Genomic DNA, 21,833 nt, shown 5'->3' with positions numbered 1-21,833 from the left:
CACGCAAGCATCCTGATATCACCGAGAAGGCAGAATGTAGAACACAAAGCAGTGTGAAAATACAAGCACAGGAGAGAACTTGATTTTCAGCCATCTGACAGATGGTCATCCCAGAGCACCGCCCCCTTTCCGGGGCCTTGAGTTTTATTTTACCTCTACAAGTCCCGTGATTGATCAAGATAAAACCCACAGCGACAACAAAGGCAGTGTTGGTCCCTCTGATGGCCTCCAAGATCAGCTGAAGGGAATGAAGGACAGAGAAGACAGAAGTCCAACTGAATCCATGGCACCTCAAGGATTCTCCCAGACAGCCTGTCCTCTGCCAAAAGGTCACCTTGTTCTAGGCTCAACAGTCCAACCCTGCCCTCACTCCTTTTCAGGATGCAGATATCCCTCTCAGGGACACTGAGTTCACCTCTGCTCTGCTCCCTTTCCAGCGTCCCATCTCCTCAGCCCTGATTGTCCCCGGGTACTAGGTCCCCCTCACCGGGCCCCACACAGGGCCCACTCTGTCTCTCACCTGCATGGGCTGTTGATGCCCCGAAGGGATAGTGACGGAGGTGTTCAGCCAGTCGGGGCTCTGAGACCCAACGCGGTGCCAGAGAGAAGTCGGGAAACTGCCTGCGGGACTCTCCAGCAGGAGACTGAGTTTAGCGCCCTCTCCTAGGCCGTACATGTGGTAAGCAAACTCCACACAGATCGCACTCGGGGCACAGAAGGGCCGGCTCACCAGTCTGCAAGACTGGCCTGCCTCAGAGAACTTGTCGGCCTCGACATAGATATAGCGACCTTCTGGGCAAAAGAAGGGAATCAAAAGAAGGGCAAGATGACAACCCCCACCCCCACCCCCACCCCCACCCCGAGGACACTCTCGTGTTGTTTTCTCTAGCAACACCTTGCAAACGAGGGTTTGACGCGAACACCCAAACTCCCCACGCTGTAAGCGGGTTTTTTTTTTTCCCTACTTGTTTTGGACTTCTAACTGAAGAAGGTACGATCAGAAAGAAAGGGAAAACCAAACGAGCAACCCAGAATCCTTTGCTGGCTGCACCAGTAAATGTCTTAACTGAAAATGAGGTTGTGGATTTTGAAGGCTCGGGCTCAGTGAAGTGAGTTGCCTGGATTTTCTGGCGGTTTCAGTGACCCCACAGGCAGGAGAATCTTCAACCCGTTCGATTTCTGTCATCTCCCCAGCTCGGACCCATGGTGGCTTCCCAATAAACACCTGTCGGCTGACCGTCGCCACCTACAATATCTTCTCCCAGGAATCCTACCAGCCAACTCCCCAGCTGGGAGAGGATTCAGTAATTCGTTGGCTTGGGAGATCCTCAATCTCCTCACCTCCATTAAGGGAACCTCCAAAAGCGCCTGTACCCTGGATGCGCATATTTTTACTTCCCCGGGTCCAGTGTCCACCATCCCCTGATGCCTGGGCCCAGTCACAGAAGGGATGGGCATCATCGTCAAAGTCACACTGAGGAAAGCTCTCTAGGGGATCAAAATGGGAGATGTGAGAAATTTGGGCCATGCCCTCTATTTCTCCCCAATCTTGCCCTCCCACCCCCCCCACCCACCCCCACCGCCCGTTTTGATGATCTGGTGGAGCCTGCTCCTCCCAGGGCCTTGCTCTCACCCCCACAGGGAGCAATGCTGATCGCATCCACTGCCACAGCTGGCTCTGGGGTCTCTCCAAACACACCCACCACAGTGAACTGGAGAGAGAGAGAGAGAAAGGGGACTGGGAGTGAAAAAAGAGCCCAAATGCCCAAACCACCCCCCACCATCTAATTTTACTCTATTCAGGAACCCAGACACCCTGCTCCCAGCGCCCAGACCCTCACTCCACTTCAATATCAGAAGTGCCTACCCTGTGCAAGGGGTCCTGACCTTTGCTCCTCTGTACCTGAATTTGTCCCTGGGCTGTGTAATTGACAGTAACAGGCTGCCAATTGGGTCCAGGTTGTCCTGAGAAGAGAGTGTGTTTCCTGATGCTGCCTGCAAATGAAAGGAATCAGAGAGAGAATTGACTTATTAAGGGGACTGAAAATGACCTCAAACCTGTACTCAGGGGGTGCCTGGGTAGCTCCGTGGGTTAAGCGTCTGACTTTGGCTCAGGTCATGATCTCATGGTCTGTGAGCTCGAGCCACACGTCGGGCTCTGTGCTGACAGCTCAGAGCCTGGAGCCTGCTTCACATTCTGTGTCTCCCTCTTTTCTCTGTCCCTCCCTTGCTCACGCTCTGTCTCTCTCTCTCTGTCTCTCAAAAATAAACAATTTTTAAATTAGGAAAAAAAATCCTATACTCAGAAAGAAGAGTAGCTAAGGGAATACTGGGAGTGTATCCCCCTCTCCCAAATGCAAGCACATCCTTCTCTCTCACTCTCCTGGTACTTTTATCTGTTTTTCTAGAAGCCAGCACTCTCCCAGCTCCCCAATTCTACTCCACACAATAATCTTGCATATATCCTAGATTTCCCTAGAAATATGGGATGCCTCATATTTTCCTGTCAACTCAACCCTGGGAGACGAGATAAGCATAAATCCTGCAAATGCCAGTCTCACCCAAGACAGAAGCATAGATGGCGAGGGCTGCACCAGGTGACTGGCCATAAAGGATGTAGTGGAAGGACAGGCTCAAACAGCCAGAGGACTGGCTCAGGGGGCTCAGGAGGACAGATTTCTGCCGCGGTTTTGCATTCTTGGGGTCCAGGAGCATGTAGAAGCCACCTACAAAGTAAAAGGCCAGTTAGGTGGGGTGGCTGAAATTGAGGGACAGGCCCTGTGACCGCAGGGGTCCCGGGCCTGGGAAGCCCCAACAGCTGCCTAGGATCGGCCAGCGATGAGGTGGGCCTCCATCTGTCCGAGGCCTTCGAACTTTCCGGAAATGCTTGGCAAGACTGGTTAAGGGCGCAGGCACCACCATATGAAACGCAGCATCCTCTCAGAAGCAGCAGCCAGAACCTTGTCCTTTGGGTTGTGACGCTTTAAGTCCCCCAGGGTCATATCCTCTTCCTTTTCTGGACCCACGGGACAGAGCTGATTCAGACAAACTGGTGAGAGAGGACTGGTCTCACGCCTAGAAGCCGGCATCTTCCCACCCCACCCCCTCCGGCAGTTCAAGCAGCCAATCAACCTAGACTTCGCCCCGGGACGCAACTGGTAGCCGGGGAAAAAAGTTAGGCTGCGCAGGCGCGCTCCGTCTTGACTCCCGAGCGGTCCTGCCTGGTGAGCGCGCACGCACCAGGCCTGGAAAGGCGGCCTCGGGGAGACAGAAAAGAGGGCAGAAGGGGAGGGAAGAGAAAAGAGAGGAAACATCAGGGAAGGAGGAGGTAAGGGGAAGGAGGGAAGTGGTAAATGGTGAAAGAAAACGCCACGAGGGCGCTAATGGGATAGCTGGTTGGTGGAAAGGAGAAGTGGGAGTAAAAGAAAAGAGGGAAAAATAAAAGGAAGCAAGCTGGAAAAAGGAGGAGAGAGAAAATGGAAACAACAACCAACATTTACTGAAACGACTGGGGCTCGGCTTGGGGGTGCTAATACTGGGGGGCGGGGGTGATGCGGAGATGGGCTGGCCCTGCCCTGATCTCCAGGACTTCGGAAGGGAAGGGGAGGTTCTCCGGGTCTTTCTAGAAGGCGGACCTCCGGCAGCAGGAACAGCAAGAAGGCGCAGAGGAAGGAGATCTTGCATTTGGAGTGAGCAGAAAGGGCTTCTGGGCGCTGGGGGCAGACGGAGAGGAAAAGGACAGAAAAATGAAGGGAGAGGATTGAGAATGGAGAAATGCAAGGGGCCAGAGAACAAAGAAGAGAATTTAGAGAAGAAATCAGGGAGCGGGGTTCTCATGTTTGACCTGCACAGCTTGGCGTGCGTGGCGTGTGCTCTGTGAGGCCTGGAGAGGCACGTTGTGTGGAGAAGACAGGAAGAGAGGTAGCTGCTGTGGGCGAGAGAAAAGGAGCAGAGAGGCACAGGGAAGGAGGGAAGGAAGGAAGGAAGGAAGGAAGGAAGGAAGGAAGGAAGGGGAGAAAGTAGAAAGGGGGAAGGAAGGGAGGGAGGGGTCATCTGTGGAAAGAAAAGCCCAGCCTAGAGCACAGAGAGAGATGGTGGGAAAGAAGCTACGGACAGACATGGATGCAATGGAAGAGGAAACATATTGCCTGGCTTATTACAAAAGCCTTGTAACTATATACATATGTATATGTTTATTTTAGAGAGAGAGCACGCACACGTGCATGAGTGGGGGAGGGGCAGAGAGAGAGGGAGGCAGGGAATCCCAAGCAGACTCCAGGCTCAGAGCTGTCAGCACAGAGCCCGACACAGGGCTCGAACTCACGAACCATGAGATCACGACCTGAACCGAAGTCGGACATTTAACCGACTGAGCCACCCAGGTGCCATATTGCAAAAGCTTTCTAAATGGCCTCTCTGCATCTTCCTTTGGCCGTTCCCTTCAGCGTATTCTCAACGCAAAAACAAAAACAAAAAAACCCCAAGTGATCCTTTTAAACATAAGGCAGATTTAGTCACTCCTCTGCTCCAAATCCTGCAAAGGCTCCCCATCCACATCCACATGGAATCAAAGCCACAGTTCCGACCATGGCCTTCAAGGCCCCAAGTCATCAGCCTGGCCTAGGACTGCTCTAAGCTCCTCTTCTCTATCCTTGCTAGGTGGCCTCTTGTATCTCAGCACCTCCCCTACCTCCTAGCTCACTGCTACCTCAGGACCTTTGCATGGCTGGCCCCTCTGCTTAGAATGTTCTTCCCCTCTATATGTTCACTCCGTCACTCCTTCACTTGCTTCAAGTTTATGCTCGAATATGACCTGAATGAGACCTACCCTGACACCTTGTTTAAAACTCACAACACCCCCCGCCTTAACTCCTGCACTCCCAATCCCCTCATTTTGTTTGACTTTCATTTTTCAATAGTCCTGCTATAACTATAATTTATTTCTTGTTTCAGGAACCATCTTCCTCTCACCCCTGCCACTCCTAGTCTGTTTTGTAAGCTGATGTATCTCAAGGGCCTGGGACAGCACCTGGCACATCATAGGCGCTCAGTAGGTACTTGTTGAATGAATGGATGAACGAATGAATGAAGAATGCATGAATGAATGGTGCCAGGGAAGGGAGGTGAGGAGTAGGCTGTGTTGGGTCTGCCCGGTGGAGTTTGTGGGATGGCAGTGGGGGAAGCTGGGGTGTGGAGTTTGCTTTCTGCTGAGTAACTTGTGCTCAGCGAGGTTTGAGGTTGCTGGGGCTTACATCCCATGGCAGTTACTGTGCGGTAGTCAGGCAAACTTCGTAAACTCCTGCAGAGGTCACTAGAAGCCCACAAAGTCAAAGGACGGAAGTGTGGTCATTACTTACCACCAGGGCTAGAGAAATCATCCTCAGGCCCCACTTTCAGCACCCCGGACGACCCCTTCTTCTGGACCCACTTGGCCCCCGAGGCTGTCGGGATCCAGCTCCAGCCACAGAGATCATTTGGAATGTCAAAGCTGCACATTTGCATCATGCAGACTGAGGGGAGAAAGAGCAGGGTGGGGAGGGAGGGAGGATTTAGCTTGTTCTAGAAGGATGCAGCTCTCAAAAGTATGCCCCAGTGTGGACATACTCAGAATTCTGAGTCCCAATACTGTGGGACCCAATTCTGAGTCAGAATACCGTGAGCCACGGTGGGCTTTGGAGCCAGATACAATTCCACTCCTCAACGGCTTATTCCTGGGACATGTTACAGAACCTGCCCAAGCCTCAGTTTCCTCATCTATAACTGGGAACGGCAGCACCCGCCTATCTTACTTTAGATCATTTGTGGAGAGCCACTAGTACAATCCTGTGCCCAGTAAGTGTTAATTACTTGGACTCAGCTTCTGGAATTTTCCTTCACTTGAGTTTGCTCCCCTTGAATCTCTATATGTCAGCTTAGAGGGCTGATTTGGGATGGATCTGGGGGAACAGCTGGAGTGACCAGACATCCAGTTTTGCGCAGGGACTGAGGCATTCCTGAGATGCAGGACTTTCTGTGCAAAAATGGGGACAGTCCAGGGCAATCCGGACTTGGCTGGTCACTCTCAGAAAGTTATTACCACAACTGTGTTCAAAGGGAACCTCTCCTTAGGTGTAGGTGCTTCAGGATTCAAAGGTGTGAGGTGTGGAAGTAGAGGGAAGCCAGAGCTGGGCGGATGGTGGAGGCAGAGAGAGAAGGAGGGACAGGGGCTCACTCCGATTGCAGGGGCCCCTATGGATGGAGATGGCATCCAGAGCGATGTCCAGGTAAGCCGTGCTGCCCCTCACTCCTTCAAACATCACCTGTGGGAGAAAGGAGGGGACCACGCAGCCTGTAAACTCCTTTGCCTCAGGCCTCCACTTTTCCTGCCTGAATTCGGGTGGCCTGGCCCTGGCGCCCCCTCCTTGTCCCGGCCCCTCCTGCCCCCACCCACCCAGATTCGCCCTGGGGCCCAAGGCTCTGCCCTCTGCCTCACCCTCACCTGACTGGGCAGGGCAAGGCCCATAGGCACGGTGACAGCGGTGGGAATCCAGGAGGGGCTCTGGGTGTTAGTATGTTTCCAGAGCAGGCTGGGGCGCTTCTTCTTGGTGTCCCTGAGCAGCAGTAGTTTGAGCTGGGCGCCCCACGAAAGCCCAAACAGGTGGTAGGCGAAGTGCACGCAGAGGGGGCCTTGCTCCCATATGGGGGGGCTGCGTAGGCGGGCCACCCCGCCCCGGTGGAAGGTGCTCGATGCCATGTGCAGGTAGTAGCCCTCTGCGGGAGGCAGAGCCCAGGATGATGAGGAGGCCCTCCCAGCCTTGAGGGCTGCCCTCCCACCCCCTTCCCAGAGCCCAGGCGTCCACTTCCGGCTGCCTCCCTTCTCCCTGCACCCGCGTCTGCCCGTGCCTACCTCCTAGCTGTCTCCCTAAACCTTAGGCTTCCTTACCTCCGTTGGGGTAGCCCCCGGGGGGACCCGTACTGCCGGTGGGGGAGGGTCCACTGGCTCGAGTCCAGTCCCCGTCATCTGTGGACCCTTGGGTCCAATCACAGAGGGGGTTGGAGTTATCCTCAAAGTCACACTGAGTGAGAACAGCTGGGAAGAAAGGGCCGCTCTGAGGCCAGGAGAGGGGAGAGGGCCAGCCCCAGAGCCAAACTGGGGGTCGGGGGTTAGCAGGATTGCTTAGCTTAGAGAAGGCAGCCACTATGTGGGTCCAGAGCACAGATTTGGAAAAGAGAATCTGAGAAATAAGAATCTCGTAGGAGAAATTCAGGGCGGGGTGGGGCAGGGCAGAATGACTTCTAGGACAGGGGTCCAGGGGTCGCACACTGAGGTCCAGGGGGTGGATTCATCTGGGCAGACAGGCTTTGTCTGGATGCATACATTTTGTTGTTGTTAATCTGAATATGAATCTTCTAGGTAGGGCTTGGACTCCACTCTTCCATGGTCCCTCCACCCTCTGTTCATCCAAGGACTGCCCTCCACACATCACTATGTGTTGATGCCATCGCCCAGCCCAGAGGGCCCTCGAGGTGGCCACCCTGCCCTGGGGAAGGAGAAAGGTCTGAGTGGTGCTGGTTTCCAACTCACGGTTATCCCTAGAGTTGCGAGCAACTGGCTTCCATTCTGAAGGCTTCCCCTTCCTTGGGGTTGGAGAAGGAAAAAAAAAAAGTAATACTTGTCATCATCAAGAATCATAAGCCTCATTGATCGTGAGCTTTCTGAGTGGTCCTTTGTGAAGGATTTCTTGGTATTCATATTGCACCAAAGTGTAGGCAGCGAACATATATTTACTTGTCTTTAAGGTTTTCGAAAGGCCGGGCACTTGGGTGGCTCAGTCGGTTGGGCGACTGACTTCGGCTCAAGTCATGATCTCACTGCTTGTGGGTTCGAGCTGCACATCAGGCTCTGTGCTGACAGCTCAGAGCCTGGAGCCTGCTTCAGATTCTGTGTCTTCTTCTCTCTCTATGACCCTCCCCAACTTGTGCTCTGTCTCTCAAAAAATAAACATTAAAAAAAAAAAAAGAAGGCCCCCAACCTCCTCACGTTAAATTCTCATCTATCTCCTAAAAATAAAATAAAATAATGAGTGCCTCTCCTTGGAGCGCCTCACTGGTTCCCTCCGTGCCTCTGTGACCTGTGTTGGAGCCTCCCTGGAGGAGGAACCCGATCGTGTGTATGGCAGTTCTCAAGCAGTGCCTCGGCGTTTACACCTGAGGAAACCCCTTCCTTCGAGCTGAGGTCCTCTTGTGCTGAAGCCTCAGTTCTCCCCTTAGAGCGGGGACCCTGGGTCCCACGCTGCCCTAGCTACGTGCCACTGAACATACAGATGAATAACACAGGGATGGCCCCTCCTCGCCCTGGGAATAACGCAGAGAAGCTCACTGCGCCTCCCCAGATGGTGTAGGCCATCTGCTGGGTTTGCCCTGGGTTTGGTCCGTTTCCTGAAGGCCCAGCCTCTCCTCTCGTCTCTTCTTGCTCTTTCTAACATCTGGGCTCTGTCCTCTGAGCTTCTCACACTCCTCAGTTCTAGGCGCTTGGGTCGTGGGGTTCTCCCCACTGTTCCTGTTCATCATCCCCTTCCTCCCCATGGCTGTGCCCTTCATCGTTACCCTTTTGCCCCCTCCAGCTTTGCCCCTCACTCTCCCCCAGAGTCACCCCAGATCACCCCCTGAGCCCCGCTTACCGGACAGGGGCAGGCATGTGGCCCTGGCCCCAGGCGGCCCCCACCAGCAGCACCAGAGTCCAGACTGGAGGAGCCATATGGGACCTCAGAGGCGGCTCTTGGGGAAGAGGGGAAGGCACAGTGAGCGCGGGCTACTTTATCTATCCCTGACCCTCCTCGCTTGACATCCTTCCAGGGATGCCCTGAAAACCAGACAGAGAACACCAGAACGCTCTGGGAAATGAAAACTACAAAGGTGGAAATTTAAAATCCAGTGAAAGGAAATGAGATGAGAGCAGGAGAGAAGGACCAAGAGAAAGACTTAGAGAAGCAGTCCAGAACGTCTAGCATCCAACCAAAAGAGTTCAAATCAGAAAGGACAAAGGAAAAGAAAGGACTTCGGAAAAACCACACGAGAAGATTTCATAGGACTGAGCTACGAGTCTCTTGATGAAAAGGGGTCTCTTATGATGGGTGCAAAGACACCCATGGAAGGTCTGTCATGAGATTTCAGAGTATTGGGGGAGGAGGGGAGAGAAGACCCTAACCACTTTCAGATAGAAAGAAGCAGGTCACATACTAAGGATCAGGAATCAGCATGGCATCAGGCTTTTCAATAGCAACCAGGGGTTCTAAGCGGCCGTGGAACATTGTCTGCAGAATTCCAACAGAAAATCATTTCAAATCTAAAATTCTATAGCTGGCAACAATGGCGAAAACGACTGGCAGGTCATTACTGCAAAGAATCGAAAAAGACAAGTCCCAGAGGAAGACATACCACCAGCCAGTAAGCATCGGAGAAGATGTCCTGCTTCACTAGCGATAAGGAAAATGCTAATCAAAACTACAACTGTCACATTGACAACCATTTAAGAGATTGAAGGCATTGGGCATTGGCCAGGATGTGGGTAGACACACTCAAATACATTGATGCTAAGACTCTATGTTGGTGAAAACTTCTTCGAAGGTAATCTGAAACTCTCAAACTTCCTAACATGCACATCTTTGACCCCACCTTACCTTTCCAAGCATCTTCCCACAGAAATACCTATTTGCACAAAATAGTAATAGAAATGCCTTTTTGCACAAAGCTGGGCAGAGATGCGGTTGGATCATAGTCAAGGACTATTTTTCACATGGAGGAATATTATGTACATATTAAAAAGAATGGCACTCCTCCAAAAGTTAAAAATAGAATTACCATAAGGCCCAGCAATTCCACTTTTGTCTGTATACCAAAAAGAATTGAATGCAAAGATGAAGAGATAGGTAACCTGGTCACCCATGTTTATGGTGACATTATTCACCATAGCCAAAAGGTGAAGGTGACCCAAAGTCCACAAAGCCAAAAAATATGGCACATACATACAATATCATTCAGCCTTTTTTTTTAATGTTTATTTTTAATTTTTTTATTTTTTGAGAGAGACAAAGTGTGAACAAGGGAGGGGCAGAGAGAGGGAGACACAAAATCTGAAGCAAGCTCTAGGCTCCCAACTGTCAGCACAGAGCCCAACGCGGGGCTCGAACTCGCAAACTGCGAGATCATGACCTGAGCCGGAGTCGGATATTTAACCAGCTGAGCCACCCAAGCGCCCCTCATTCAGCCTTTTTTTTTTTTTTTTCAACGTTTATTTATTTTTGGGACAGAGAGAGACAGAGCATGAACGGGGGAGGGGCAGAGAGAGAGGGAGACACAGAATCGGAAACAGGCTCCAGGCTCTGAGCCATCAGCCCAGAGCCCCACGCGGGGCTCGAACTCACGGACCGCGAGATCGTGACCTGGCTGACGCTTAACCGACTGCGCCACCCAGGCGCCCCTCATTCAGCCTTTAAAACGAAGGACATCCTCACACATGCTGCAACACTGAGGACATTATGCTAAGTGAAATAAGCCTGACACAGAAAGACAAATAGCATATGATTCCGCTCATAGGAGATGCCTACTGTAGTCAGATTCGTAGAGACAGAAAATAGAATGGTGGTTGACAGGAATAAGGAGTTTTTGTTTCATGGGGACAGAATTTCAGCTAGGGAAGATGTGAAGGTTGTGTGGATGGCCAGTGGTGATGATGTCACAATGCGAATGTACTTAATGCCACTGAACTGCACGCTTAAAAATGGTTAAGAAGAGGGGTGCCTGGCTGACTCAGTTGGAAGAGTGTGAGACTCTTGATCTTGGGGTCGCGAGTTCAAGCCCTATGTGGGGTACAGAGATAAATACGTTTTAAAAAAACAAAAGAATTTTTTAAGAATTTGAATGGTTAAGATGACAAATTTTATGTTGAGTATGTTACCACAATCAAAAAATAATTTAAAAATATTAATTGATGTTATTACGCTTTGTTAAAGTTTATTCCTGGCTTAAGGAAAAAATAAAGAATGGTGGTAGAGCTGTATGCTGTGATAGTGGAAAGGGATCCTGCGTATGTTATTAAATGAAAGAGGCCGGAAGAGTCCAGAATGCAGACAACAGGAGGGATGAGCCACCTCTGGGAAGGGACGGAGGAGACCTTGCCGACACAGGTTTAGAGACTTTCTAAACCACAAAGAGGTGGTGATCAGACAAGATGGGAAGACACATCCAGGAAGGGAGAATGTTCCAAGCTTAGAGGGAGCATGACACTTTTTTGAAGAATGGTGTGGGGGCGGCGGGGGGGGGGGGGGGCGGAGAGGCAGGGTCCCTGGCTTGGAGGACCTTGGATGCCATAGCTTTGAAGGGCCACTAAAAGTTTTTAAGCCACCAGGGTGACTTGATCCCACGTACATTCTCCAAAGGCTTCTGTGGCAGCCTCGGCAGATAAGGACCAAAGAGAGGCTGGTTGGAGCTGGAGAGACAGGAGAGGAGGCTGCGGAGGGTGAGGGATGGTGGTGCAGCTGGACAGTAACATCGAGACAGCAGGAGTGGGGAGAACTTTCCAGGAGCCAGGAACAGCGGTGCTTGTGGGCTAATCTAACCGCACCTCGTGTCCTCTTCATTGCACAACTATTGTCCTCGTTTTCCGTGTGTTGAAACTGAGCTCTTCGGAAATGAAGTCCACTGTCCGGCCCGAGAGCATGGCTCCGACGGTCCCCACAGTGTGGCCTGCAGACTCCCACAGTTGTGTTGGGAGCATCCAGAGGAGGTCAGGACCCCACCCCCACCCCCACCCCAGCCAGAGCAGCTCTGCTTTGACCTGTTTCATAAATGGCAATCCTACATAAGACGGCAGCGGAAGGGTGGTTTTGCCCCTTTTGAAAAGGCTGTTGACTCTCACCGCACATACGGAGCCGTATCTAGGCTGGAGGGCTGGCCAGCAGCGAGCTGGCCTCTCCTGTCCAGATTTCCCATATCCCACCACACCCAGGTGATTCTAAAAGCCTTCAGTTTCACTCCCTTCACCTTGGCAGCCCCCCATTCCCTATCATCAAATCTATGCCCGGCGTGGCTCAGTCGGTAGAGCATCTGACTCTTGGTTTCAGCTCAGGTCATGATTTCATGGTTGTGGGATTGAGCCACACGTTGGGCTCTGTGTGGACAGCAAGGAGCCTACTTGGGATTCTCTCTCCCTCTCTCTCTGCTCCTACCCCACTCATGAGCGTGTTCTCTCTCTCTCTCTCTCTCTCTCTCTCTCAAAATAAATAAACTGTAAAAAACTTAAAAAAAAAATCTATGCCCAGGGGTACATCGAAGAGGGAAGTCCTAACCCCCTTCACAGTCCTGGGGATTCCTGCCCACATGAGCCCAAAGGGACTGTGTAGGGGTCCGATCTGGGGAGAGAGCAATCCTCTGCCCCTTTTCATCAAAGTGGGGGATGTAATGGGTGCCCAGCCCAAACCCTGATCTACCCTTTCTCCATACCAGGTTAGGAGAGCAGTCAAGAGAGGGACAGCGCCAGGAAATGGTTAACCCGGGGAAGAGCAACAGAAGTCAATTGATCCACAGCCCCTCCTGGTTGGGCAATAAGTCCTCCGAGGGCTGCTTTTGCTGACCTCTCTTTGGCGCCACAGAGCTGGACAATCTCAGCTTCCAACCTGTCCGGGGGTGGGGGTTGGTTCACAAGTCAGGACAGGAAGGGCCGGCGATGTGGGAGGGAGCCCCCGGGCTCTGCATTTTGGGGAGTCATGAGTACACAAGGACCCAGAGGGCTTGTGGCTTGACCAGCCTAGCAGCTGCAGGGATAGGTGTGAGAGACCCTGGCATGTAGAAACCCTGGGAACCACTCCAGAGAAGTAAAGCCGGTCTTGGCTTCACTGTGTTTCCTTGGACACTTTACTCACCCTCTCTGGTCCTTAGTGTGTGCTTCTGTAAAATGGAGAGACTAGCACGGCTAAATTTTGTTTTATTTTGTTTTGTTTTAAAGCAAGAATTGTGTGTGGGTCATGTAATTTTTTTCCTAATCAATTTTTAAAAATCAAGAAGAGAGAGTTCATGTTTGGGCATGACTCATATAAGTTGGGAAACCATACTCCTGCCTGCTTTTCTGTTGCCAGTAATCTTTCATAATGTCACAGTTTTATGATGGAATTTTAGAGGAATTAACCTTGACCAGCTAGGGGAAAAAAAAAAAACAAAAAACGTAGTTAACATTCAGCTCAGGTTGCAATGTCTAATGTTGCCAACTCAACTCCGGCAACACTTGTCTTCTTTGGTGAGAAGAGGATTCTGAGCAGTTCCAGGAACATCTTAGGTGACCTGTGAGCTGGGGTCAGGCAGGTGCATTTGGTCAGCCTGATGCTCAGGCCCAGGGAGAAGGTTTGGGCCAATAGGTGGCAGTCAAGGTGGGGTCTCCGGCTGCTGGAGGCGACTGGGTTGGCCTCCAGTGCTGGAGACTTGGGTCTGGGAAGGGTGGGAGGTAACTTCTGCCCATCTAGGGAGGAAGGAGGAACCCCAGGCAGGGGATGGAGCACGGAGGAGTTGATAGTGAGAGATGGATGGGCCTAAAGCCTCATTGACCCAGAAGTGCTCCCTCTCCTCCAGCTACTCCCTCTACGCTCCTTTCCCTGTGGTCCCCGCTTGGGGCAGAAGGGGGAACCAGGGTCAGAGAACCTGGATCCTGGTCCTTATCTTCCTCTCAGTGTCTTACGGCCTGGGCACGGCCCATAATCTCTCTGAACCTTGGTTTCTTCCTCTGCAAAATGGAGATTCTCTACCATCTCTGCCTTCCTCCCTCGCTTAGGAGAGCAAATAAGAAAATGCCCCGAGAAAGCACCTTGTAAATCGCAAAGCACTCTACAAACACAAGGCAGTGCCATTAAACAATTATGTAACCGGCTGACTCAGAACTGGGCTGTGCTGGCTCCTGTCCTGCCAGGAAGTCAGAGGAGCTGGCTGGCTGTCGTTTACCTGGTGGGACTTAAGTTTTATTCTCCCCATCCGGCAAACGGGGATGATACTGAAGGTCCTCCTGTTTCGTGGATTGGTGGTGGGAATCACAGCAGGTCATGCCGGTGCCAGAGTTTAATAAGTTGTGAATCATCATCATCATAGTACAGAAGAGAGTTCACACTCCCTGCCTGTGCCTGAAAAACATCTGGAATCTGGAGACACCCTCCCTCCTTGGGTATCTGTGTTGCTTCGCAGGGACTTGAGCCTTCACCGGGTCCTTCCCATCAGGGCCTGTCCATACAGTGACCTACAAAGCCGGCTCTGTCCACGTTTATGAGCTCCTGTCTTTTTGTCTCCAGTGGGGAATGCCCGCTTTCTCGGAGGACACCTGGGCTCTGAGTGGCGCAGATGATCATTTCATGTTTTTCTAAGCACTCAGCACAGAAGCTGGCACCCAGTAGGTACTCCGTTAAGTGTGGAATCAATGAGTTATGTGGGGTTTTTTTTTAAGTTTTTTTATTTTTATTTTTTTTTTCGTTTATTTATTTTTGGGACAGAGAGAGACAGAGCATGAACGGGGGAGGGGCAGAGAGAGAGGGAGACACAGAATCGGAAACAGGCTCCAGGCTCTGAGCCATCAGCCCAGAGCCCCATGCGGGGCTCGAACTCACGGACCGCGAGATCGTGACCTGGCTGAAGTCGGACGCTTAACCGACTGCGCCACCCAGGCGCCCCTAGTTTTTTTATTTTTTTTTTTTTATTTTTTTCAACGTTTATTTATTTTTGGGACAGAGAGACAGAGCATGAACGGGGGAGGGGCAGAGAGAGAGGGAGACACAGAATCGGAAACAGGCTCCAGGCTCTGAGCCATCAGCCCAGAGCCCCGTGCGGGGCTCGAACTCACGGACCGCGAGATCGTGACCTGGCTGAAGTCGGACGCTTAACCGACTGCGCCACCCAGGCACCCCTAGTTTTTTTATTTTTGAGAGAGAGAGAGACAGGCAGACAGACAGAGTGCTAGTGGGGGAGGGGCAGAGAGAAAAAGGGAGAAAGAGACACAGAATCTGAAGGAAGCTCCAGGCTCCAAGCTGTCAGCACAGAGCCCGACGCAAGCCTTGAACTCACGAGCCATGAGATCAAGACCTGAGCCACCGTCAGATACTTAACCAACTGAGCCACTCAGGCACCCCATATGTTTTGAATGTTTCAACATACTGGCCCAGGTCATATAGTTGGGGTCCCTTAACTAGCTAGGTACCACATCAGGCTAAGATGTGCTTAGGGGTTGAGTCCTCAACCTTGTGTTCAGGTCCCAGCTGCCATTATTAGCTGCATTCCTTGGATTTCAGGACAACCCTCTTGACTTCAGTTCTGCCACAGAGAAAGACAGATTCCTCCCTTCCTGATTCACAGCAGTGGGGCGAGAACCAGATGCCATCTGTGGAAACCGCAATACAAACTTCTTTTAAAAAAAAATTTTTCTTTTTTAACGTTTATTTATTTTTGAGACAGAGACAGAGCATGAACGGGGGAGGGTCAGAGAGAGAGGGAGACACAGAATGTGAAGCAGGCTCCAGGCTCTGAGCCATCAGCCCAGAGCCCGACGCGGGGCTCGAGCTCACGGACCGTGAGATCGTGACTTGAGCCGAAGTAGGACGCTCAACCGACTGAGCCACCCAGGCGCCCCTGCAAACTTCTATTGAAATGTGCCAAGATCGGAGCCTTAAGGGTTCTTTTGCAGGCCAATTTGTTTAGCATTTCCTAGTGGGGCCTGAAGAGGGCACTGTGCCCCAGGAGCTGGATTGGCCAGGTGAAAATTCTCCTTTGGATCCACCCCTCTGTGGATTCCTCCCACCCCTGCCCCCATCACGCTCCTATACTTCACAGATACCCTCCAATCCTGCAACCTACCCCTAATTTTTCCTGCTGCAGATTGCAAAACTTCTCTCTCTTTTGCATATTTTCAGGGGTGCAGCCTGACTTCTCTGTTTTGTGATAGAAACAGAGAGACTGATCCTCCCATATACGTTAACGGCCGGGATCTGGATCCTGATGCAGTTTTGTGTCATCTTTTGGTGTCTGCACTGGTCTCTCCTGGGCGGTACTTTACAGCGGAAGCATTATGTCTGGGAAGGAATTTGAAGTCGATTGTCAGAGTAATGAGTAAAATTAGACGTAGGGATGGAGAGTGGAGGCCGTTGGTTCTGTGTCCCATATCCCGGGGAAGCAGGGAGCAGGTAGGGATTCTGTGGAAGGAACAAGCAGAAGAGGGAAGGGGTCAGTGCTGGGGGAGTTGGGGGTTCCTGTTGTCTCGACCTTGGCAGTGACTTTATTTCTTCATCTGTTCAATGGGAATGCCAGTGGACACTTCCTCCTAGAGTTGTGCAAGGAATCAAATGAAGTCGACCGGAAGAGCCATGCTCAGTGAGACCCTTGTCGGGGAAGGTGGCTCCTTCTGTCAGTTACAGGGTAGAGCATTAATAGTGACCGTCCCCGGCAAGGAAAGAGGGCAGCGGGATTTAGAGGTGGCAAAGGCGGACACTGGGAATGTGGTTTTAGCCAAAGGCACCACAGAGAAGAAGTGAGAAATAATAAGGGTCTAGTATACAGGACTGGGAGCTGTCCCCAGCCACCAAAGGGACTCTTTCTCCTGGCTCCTGTTTCCTTGATGGCGGCTGTAACTCACTAAAGAGAGTTGCCAGCTGCCTACTGAAGAATAGCCTTGAATGGAGCCACCTTATTGACCAGCGTGGGCAGAGCTTGTGGCCTCAGGCCCAGTGGGGTCAAGAGGTCAGACAGGCCATGCGAGGCAGCACGTAGGGCCTGACCCCCTCCAGCTCTAGTTTCCCAGGACTGCTGCCTGCTGCCAGGGTGGGAGCAGGGCCAGGGAAGTGGGGCGCTCCAGGGGAAAACAGAAAAGCCAAGAGCCGTGTTGTGGTTTCAGTTCTTGCCGGTGAGATTGAAAAATACACAAGATGTGGACCCACTGAGAGCCAGGGGCCAGCCCCCATCCCATCTCCCTGGCTCCCACCACCCTTCGTCCGGCAGGCTCTTACTATCATGGGAGTGCCCATGAGACCTGGAGAATTCATGGCTCGCCACCTAAATTCTCCGGTCCCTCCTATCCCTGCCTGATGGGTGCGCGAAGAGGTATCGGCCCTCCACCTTGTCCCGGCATCACGGTTCGGCAGGGCACCAAGATGAGTTTCGGTTTCTCCCCAGCAAGGCTCCATCCCCAAGTTTAAGCTGATTTCCTCCAAATTCCTCCTGCTTCGGGGCCTCAGGCTGGCCCTGTGACATCCTTAGATCTGAGTTGCGCTCTGGACAGTTCCTCTGGCCCTTGCGATGTCACCACTGGCCGTGGAGTGTCCGTGGGACAGGCTGGTGCTGAGCTGATCACCCCCGACAGGGGTCAGGAGTGGTGGTGCAGAGGGCGTGGCACAGGCAGTGGTGGTAAGTGAGGTGGTGGACATGCCCGGGGTGGGAGCACCTGGTCACCTGTCTCCTCTTCGGCAGGCCTCCCCTGTGTACAGCGTCAGCTTTCCCCGCAGGAAGTTGGAGTAGATTCGGAAAAGTTTGCACAAAGTATCGACAGTGAATGTTCGGAGTGGAGCAGCAGAGGTTGCCTCTGGAAGGGAGGTGGCTTCCTTCTGCCAAGGAGAGAACAGAAGGTTACCGCAGTGCCGGGGCACTGAATCCCCGATGGGATTCAGGCTAGAATCGGGGAAGGGGGATGAGAGCCTCAGTGTTTCTTGGCAGGGGTCCTTCTCCCATTTTACAGAAAGGGCAGAGAGAAGTGAGGCCCCCCCACCTACGCACCTGGGCTCCCAGTGCCCGAAGCAGGGAGGTGAGGCTGCGCAGGCTGCTGACGGCTTTATCCACATGCAGCTGCAGGGTCTCAGATGGCTGGGAGGAGTTGGCCAGCAAGGCCTGGCCCCGCAGGATGGCTTCTGAGAGCAGGGCGAGGCCCTGCCAGACTTCCACAGCCTGTTGCCCGACCTAAAGGGAGTGGACACTTGGAGTCAGCAGCCCAAGCCAGCCCCTCCGTCTCAGCAACCCCAAGCACCAAGCTGAGCAAATGAAGGCATGGAATCAGTTTTGTTGAAGGAAGGAAGGAAGGAAGGAAGGAAGGAAGGAAGGAAGGAAGGAAGGAAGGAACAAATGAATGGACATACTGCATTCAGCCCTCACCTCCTTCTATCATTCTCCCTCCCACCCCAACAGGTTCCCAAAATGAGACTCCCCAAGAAGAAGGAAAACATAAACTCACGTCCATCCTCTTCCAGGTATAGAAGTTGACCTTGGTGTCTGGGACAGTGATATTCTCACTGAAGCTGCAGCCTTCAGCACAGCCCATCTGAAATGCACGACCCCCGAGTCAGGCTCCCCGAGGGCTCCCCTCCACCATTGCCCCTTACCTAGCTTCCAGGTATGCATTGGGGGTACCACTTTTATCATTGTTACTGAACCAAGTGCCAGGAAGGGGCTCAGCTTCCTGGATCTTGGATCTTGGAGGACCCCCCCCCCCCCAGGACTCCTGAGAGTGAGTTCTGTGGAATGTTTTATGGAGGGAGCCTCACCGTGACATTTTCGGCCTCCCTGGCCTCCAGAATGTACCTCTCCAGGACTCGGCTGTCACAGATGAGGCGAGGGGGGGCGCCCAGGACTGGGAGGCCCAGGGGAAGCAGCAGCAAAGATAGCAGAAACAGCAGGGCAGGACATTCTAGAAAAGAGTGCCAGGCTGAGTGTGTTTGGAGGAGCAGGTTCACACATCCCGTTCCTCTGCCCCCAGCTTGTCGCTCCCACCCCGAACCTTCCCAGCGCTCGGGTTCTGCCTCCTTGGCCTTCATTCAATCCCCGCCGCCGCCGCGGTGAGCACACCCCACCCCCCAAACTACCGGCATCCCCTTCTCCCGGGCAAACTTCAATCCCGGTGTGACAGAGGCTTCCCCTCTCGCAGATCCCGGGGATTGCTCCAAGACCCAGGTATCAGCTTCCTCCCCACGCACGGAGCCGCCGCTCTTCCCCCCGAACCCGCAAACCGCGTCCCCGTGCCCGGGTCAGATTTCACCTTTTCCCGGCGGCTCCGGGAGCCCTGCCGGCACGTGGAGGCTGCCCCACCCCCCTTGCCCTTCCGGGGTCCTTGGCAAGTTGTCGGTCCTTGAACCCGGCCACCTCGGGGCCACTAGCCCCAGCGGTAAATTCCTGCTCAAACAGGGGCCCAGGCGGGCGGGGGCTCCTCCAGCCGGCGGGTACTCACCGCACGACCCCATCTCCGCGCCTCCCCCGGCCCCTCAGCGACCAGGGGCTCGGCCGGCGCCCTTGCCGGGAGCCCTCATCCCGGGAAGCGCGGCGGGGCAGGGCCGGCCTCACGCCCTGAGGGAAGGGGCCACCGTCCGAGGGCCGCCGAGCCGGGGTCGCGCACAGCGAGCGCAGGACTGCTGGCCACGGTCCGCGAGGACTGGCGCGCGGCGACCGGTCGGGGTTGGCCCGGGGACTGCGGCTCGGCCGGGGGTCGGGGCTGTTATCAGCATGTGTGCGTGCGTGTGTGGGGGTGGGGGGCAGGCTGTGTGCGTGAGGGGTCGCCGGAGGTAGGGGCCAGAGGGGTCAGACCGGGGCAGGACGCCTAGGTCGGGGGTTCGCCGGGGCGGGAGCACAGCGGCCGCAGGCGCGGAGCGGGGCACCGGTCTGCGCGTCCGAGCCCGGGTTCTGGGAGGTGCCGCTGGGTGCGCACCCGCGGGAGGGGTGCCATTCTGGGAAAGGCTGGGGGCCTCCGACGCTCCCTGGGGGTGGGAGAGTGGGGCGTCCCGTTCTCGGGCCAAGGTGGGGGGGTTCAGAGCTGGGGGTGCCGGTTCCTGCGAGGCAGCTGGGTCTGGAGGCCGGGAAGGTGCTGGCAGAGGCGAGTTGCCTTCCTCTCACAATCCCACTACTTCTAGAAGCCAGTATTTGTTCATGGTCTGGAATTTTATGGGGGCACACGAAGCAAGAAATCTGGGGGTCTTCTCTCCCCACTCATCACTTTCCAGGACTCTGAAAACCCAGAAATGGAACTTTCGGGCACCTGGTATGTTGTGCAGGACAGGCCATGCACTTTGACATCCTTTTTGTTGTTTTTGTCTCTGACCTGTGATATAGGTTAGTCTGCGTGGCAGAATTCTTAAGAACTCTGAAATAGAGCTATCCCCCAGAATGATGGCTCTTCAGATTTGCAGCTCAGCCTTTGGGGCTTCTAGGAAGCATCCGGGCAAGCTGTCTAGAGCAGGAGTCCAAGGCTGGCTGGTCTCTCAAACCTTGGAAAGAGGTCTCAGTCCTGAGCCTCAGTGCCCTGACCTATCAAATGGGGCTGATGGAAGTCCCAGTCCCAAAGTCCTACAAATACAGATGGTTATATATATTCCTTCACATCCTTACCAGTTCTGTGATACTAAAGATATCTCATTCAAGCCATCGGTGCCTTCTTTTGTCAAGTCAGCTGACTTTTGCAAGACAAAAAGATGTGTTTGAGACCTTGCTCCTGCTTCCTGGAGTTTGGAGCTTACCATAGAGATAAGATGGGTACACAGGGCAGTGTGTGAGGACTGGAGTGTGTGGAGCCTAGGTGGAAAAGTTTGAAAGAGGCAGAGCTCACTGTTAGCTGGGGGAATCACGGAAGATTTGATGCAGGAGGTGACTTGAGCTCAGCCTCGAAGGGTGGGTAGGATTTCCATGGGAAGAGATGTGAGGTGGGGGAAGAGGCTAGTACAGCAGGGGAGAAGGAAGATCCGGGATGGTCAGGCATGTCAGGGGGGAGGATGTGGAAGGGAAAGGTGGACACAAGGCCAGAGGGCTGGTTTGGGAGGGGTCAAGTTGGGAAGGGCCTTGCATGCCACTCTAAAGAATTTGGATTTTGTTTGAAAAGAATGGGAAAGGGGCGCCTGGGTGGCTCAGTCGGTTAAGCGTCCGACTTCGGCTCAGGTCATGATCTTGCAGTTTGTGAGTTCAAGCCCCGCGTCGGGCTCTGTGCTGACAGCTCAGAGCCTGGAGCCTGCTTCAGATTCTGTGTTTCCTTCTCTCTCTGCCCCTCCCCTGCTCATGCTCTGTCTCTCTCTGTCTCAAAAATAAATAAAACATTTAAAAAGAAAAGAAAAGAATGGGAAACATTCATTCATTCATTCATTCATTCAAGAAATGACTATTCCTCTAGGAAATATATATGAGTACCTAATTGTGGCCAGGGACCTGGGGATAGAGCAGTGAATGAAACAGACAAGAACGCCTGCCTTGGTGGAGCTGACATTCCAGCAGCAAGGCAGATGACAAACACAAACATGGGGATCTCCGGGGCACCTGGGTGGCTCGGTGGGTTGAGCATCTATCTGGCTCTTGATTTCGGCTACAGCCATAATCTTGCGGTTGGTGGGTTTGAGCCCTGTGTTGGGCTCTGCGCTGGTATCACGGAGCCTGCTTGTGAGTCCCTCTCTGCCTCCCCCGTATTGCATGTGTGCATGCACTCTCTCTCTTTCAAAATAAATAAAACTTAAAAAAAAAAAAAAAAAAACAGGCTCTCCAGTGGCAATAAGGACCAAGGAGAACAGACATGGAAGTGACCAGGAGTGACCGGGGAGGCTGCAATTTTAGATGGGCAGTCGGGAGAGCCTTGCTGAGAGGGTGACATGAATAAAGTCCCATGGAGGTGAGGGAGGGAACCATAAAGTGGGGAGAGAGCAAGATCAAAGAGGGGCTCAGAATGGTGACCAGGAGAGGCGGGGAAGCAGAGGCTGGCCTGCTTCCAGTGGGAAGGAATGAGGGTCTGACTTGCTCAGATCCTGCCCCTCTGCCCTCCACTCACCTTCAGCCTGCTCTGGGGTCCCTCCTCAACCCTGCTGTACTGGCTCCCAGTCTGCACA

At 53.2% G+C, this 21,833-nt stretch overlaps 2 protein-coding genes and 1 long non-coding RNA gene across 4 annotated transcripts in view; 1 reads left to right on the top strand and 2 right to left on the bottom strand.

Annotated features, from left to right (window-relative positions):
• Positions 1-8,829, bottom strand: part of ZAN (zonadhesin) — a 39,110-nt gene extending 30,281 nt beyond the window's left edge. The window contains exons 1-12 of the mRNA XM_045462290.1: positions 8,661-8,829; positions 7,565-7,617; positions 6,923-7,069; positions 6,479-6,750; positions 6,212-6,299; positions 5,358-5,510; positions 2,562-2,726; positions 1,904-1,995; positions 1,634-1,712; positions 1,342-1,488; positions 521-792; positions 154-238 (exon numbers count right to left, since the gene is read on the bottom strand). Coding sequence (XP_045318246.1) covers positions 154-238; positions 521-792; positions 1,342-1,488; positions 1,634-1,712; positions 1,904-1,995; positions 2,562-2,726; positions 5,358-5,510; positions 6,212-6,299; positions 6,479-6,750; positions 6,923-7,069; positions 7,565-7,617; positions 8,661-8,737 — 1,630 coding nt within the window. The 5' untranslated portion in view covers positions 8,738-8,829. The remainder of the gene's footprint in view (positions 1-153; positions 239-520; positions 793-1,341; positions 1,489-1,633; positions 1,713-1,903; positions 1,996-2,561; positions 2,727-5,357; positions 5,511-6,211; positions 6,300-6,478; positions 6,751-6,922; positions 7,070-7,564; positions 7,618-8,660) is intronic.
• LOC123589748 lies at positions 3,180-20,457 on the top strand. Of its 2 annotated transcripts, none has more exons than XR_006708445.1 (4): positions 3,180-3,328; positions 4,954-5,054; positions 18,172-18,376; positions 18,740-20,457. It is a non-coding gene; the product is annotated as an uncharacterized LOC123589748 (long non-coding RNA). The 2 variants fall into 2 exon arrangements; XR_006708444.1 differs by having other exon boundaries at positions 3,183-3,328; positions 4,954-5,050.
• EPO (erythropoietin) lies at positions 17,004-18,720 on the bottom strand. The gene is given in 5 exon segments (XM_045462291.1): positions 17,004-17,597; positions 17,767-17,946; positions 18,218-18,304; positions 18,528-18,699; positions 18,701-18,720. Coding segments are annotated over 5 exon segments (615 nt in total). The 3' UTR covers positions 17,004-17,441.
• Positions 20,458-21,833: the final 1,376 nt, after the last annotated feature.

The sequence above is a fragment of the Leopardus geoffroyi genome, chromosome E3, assembly GCF_018350155.1.
Source record: "Leopardus geoffroyi isolate Oge1 chromosome E3, O.geoffroyi_Oge1_pat1.0, whole genome shotgun sequence".
Lineage (NCBI taxonomy): Eukaryota > Metazoa > Chordata > Mammalia > Carnivora > Felidae > Leopardus > Leopardus geoffroyi.
The sequence above is the reverse complement of the archived record's forward strand: the minus strand, read 5'-3'. Positions and strand labels throughout refer to the sequence as shown.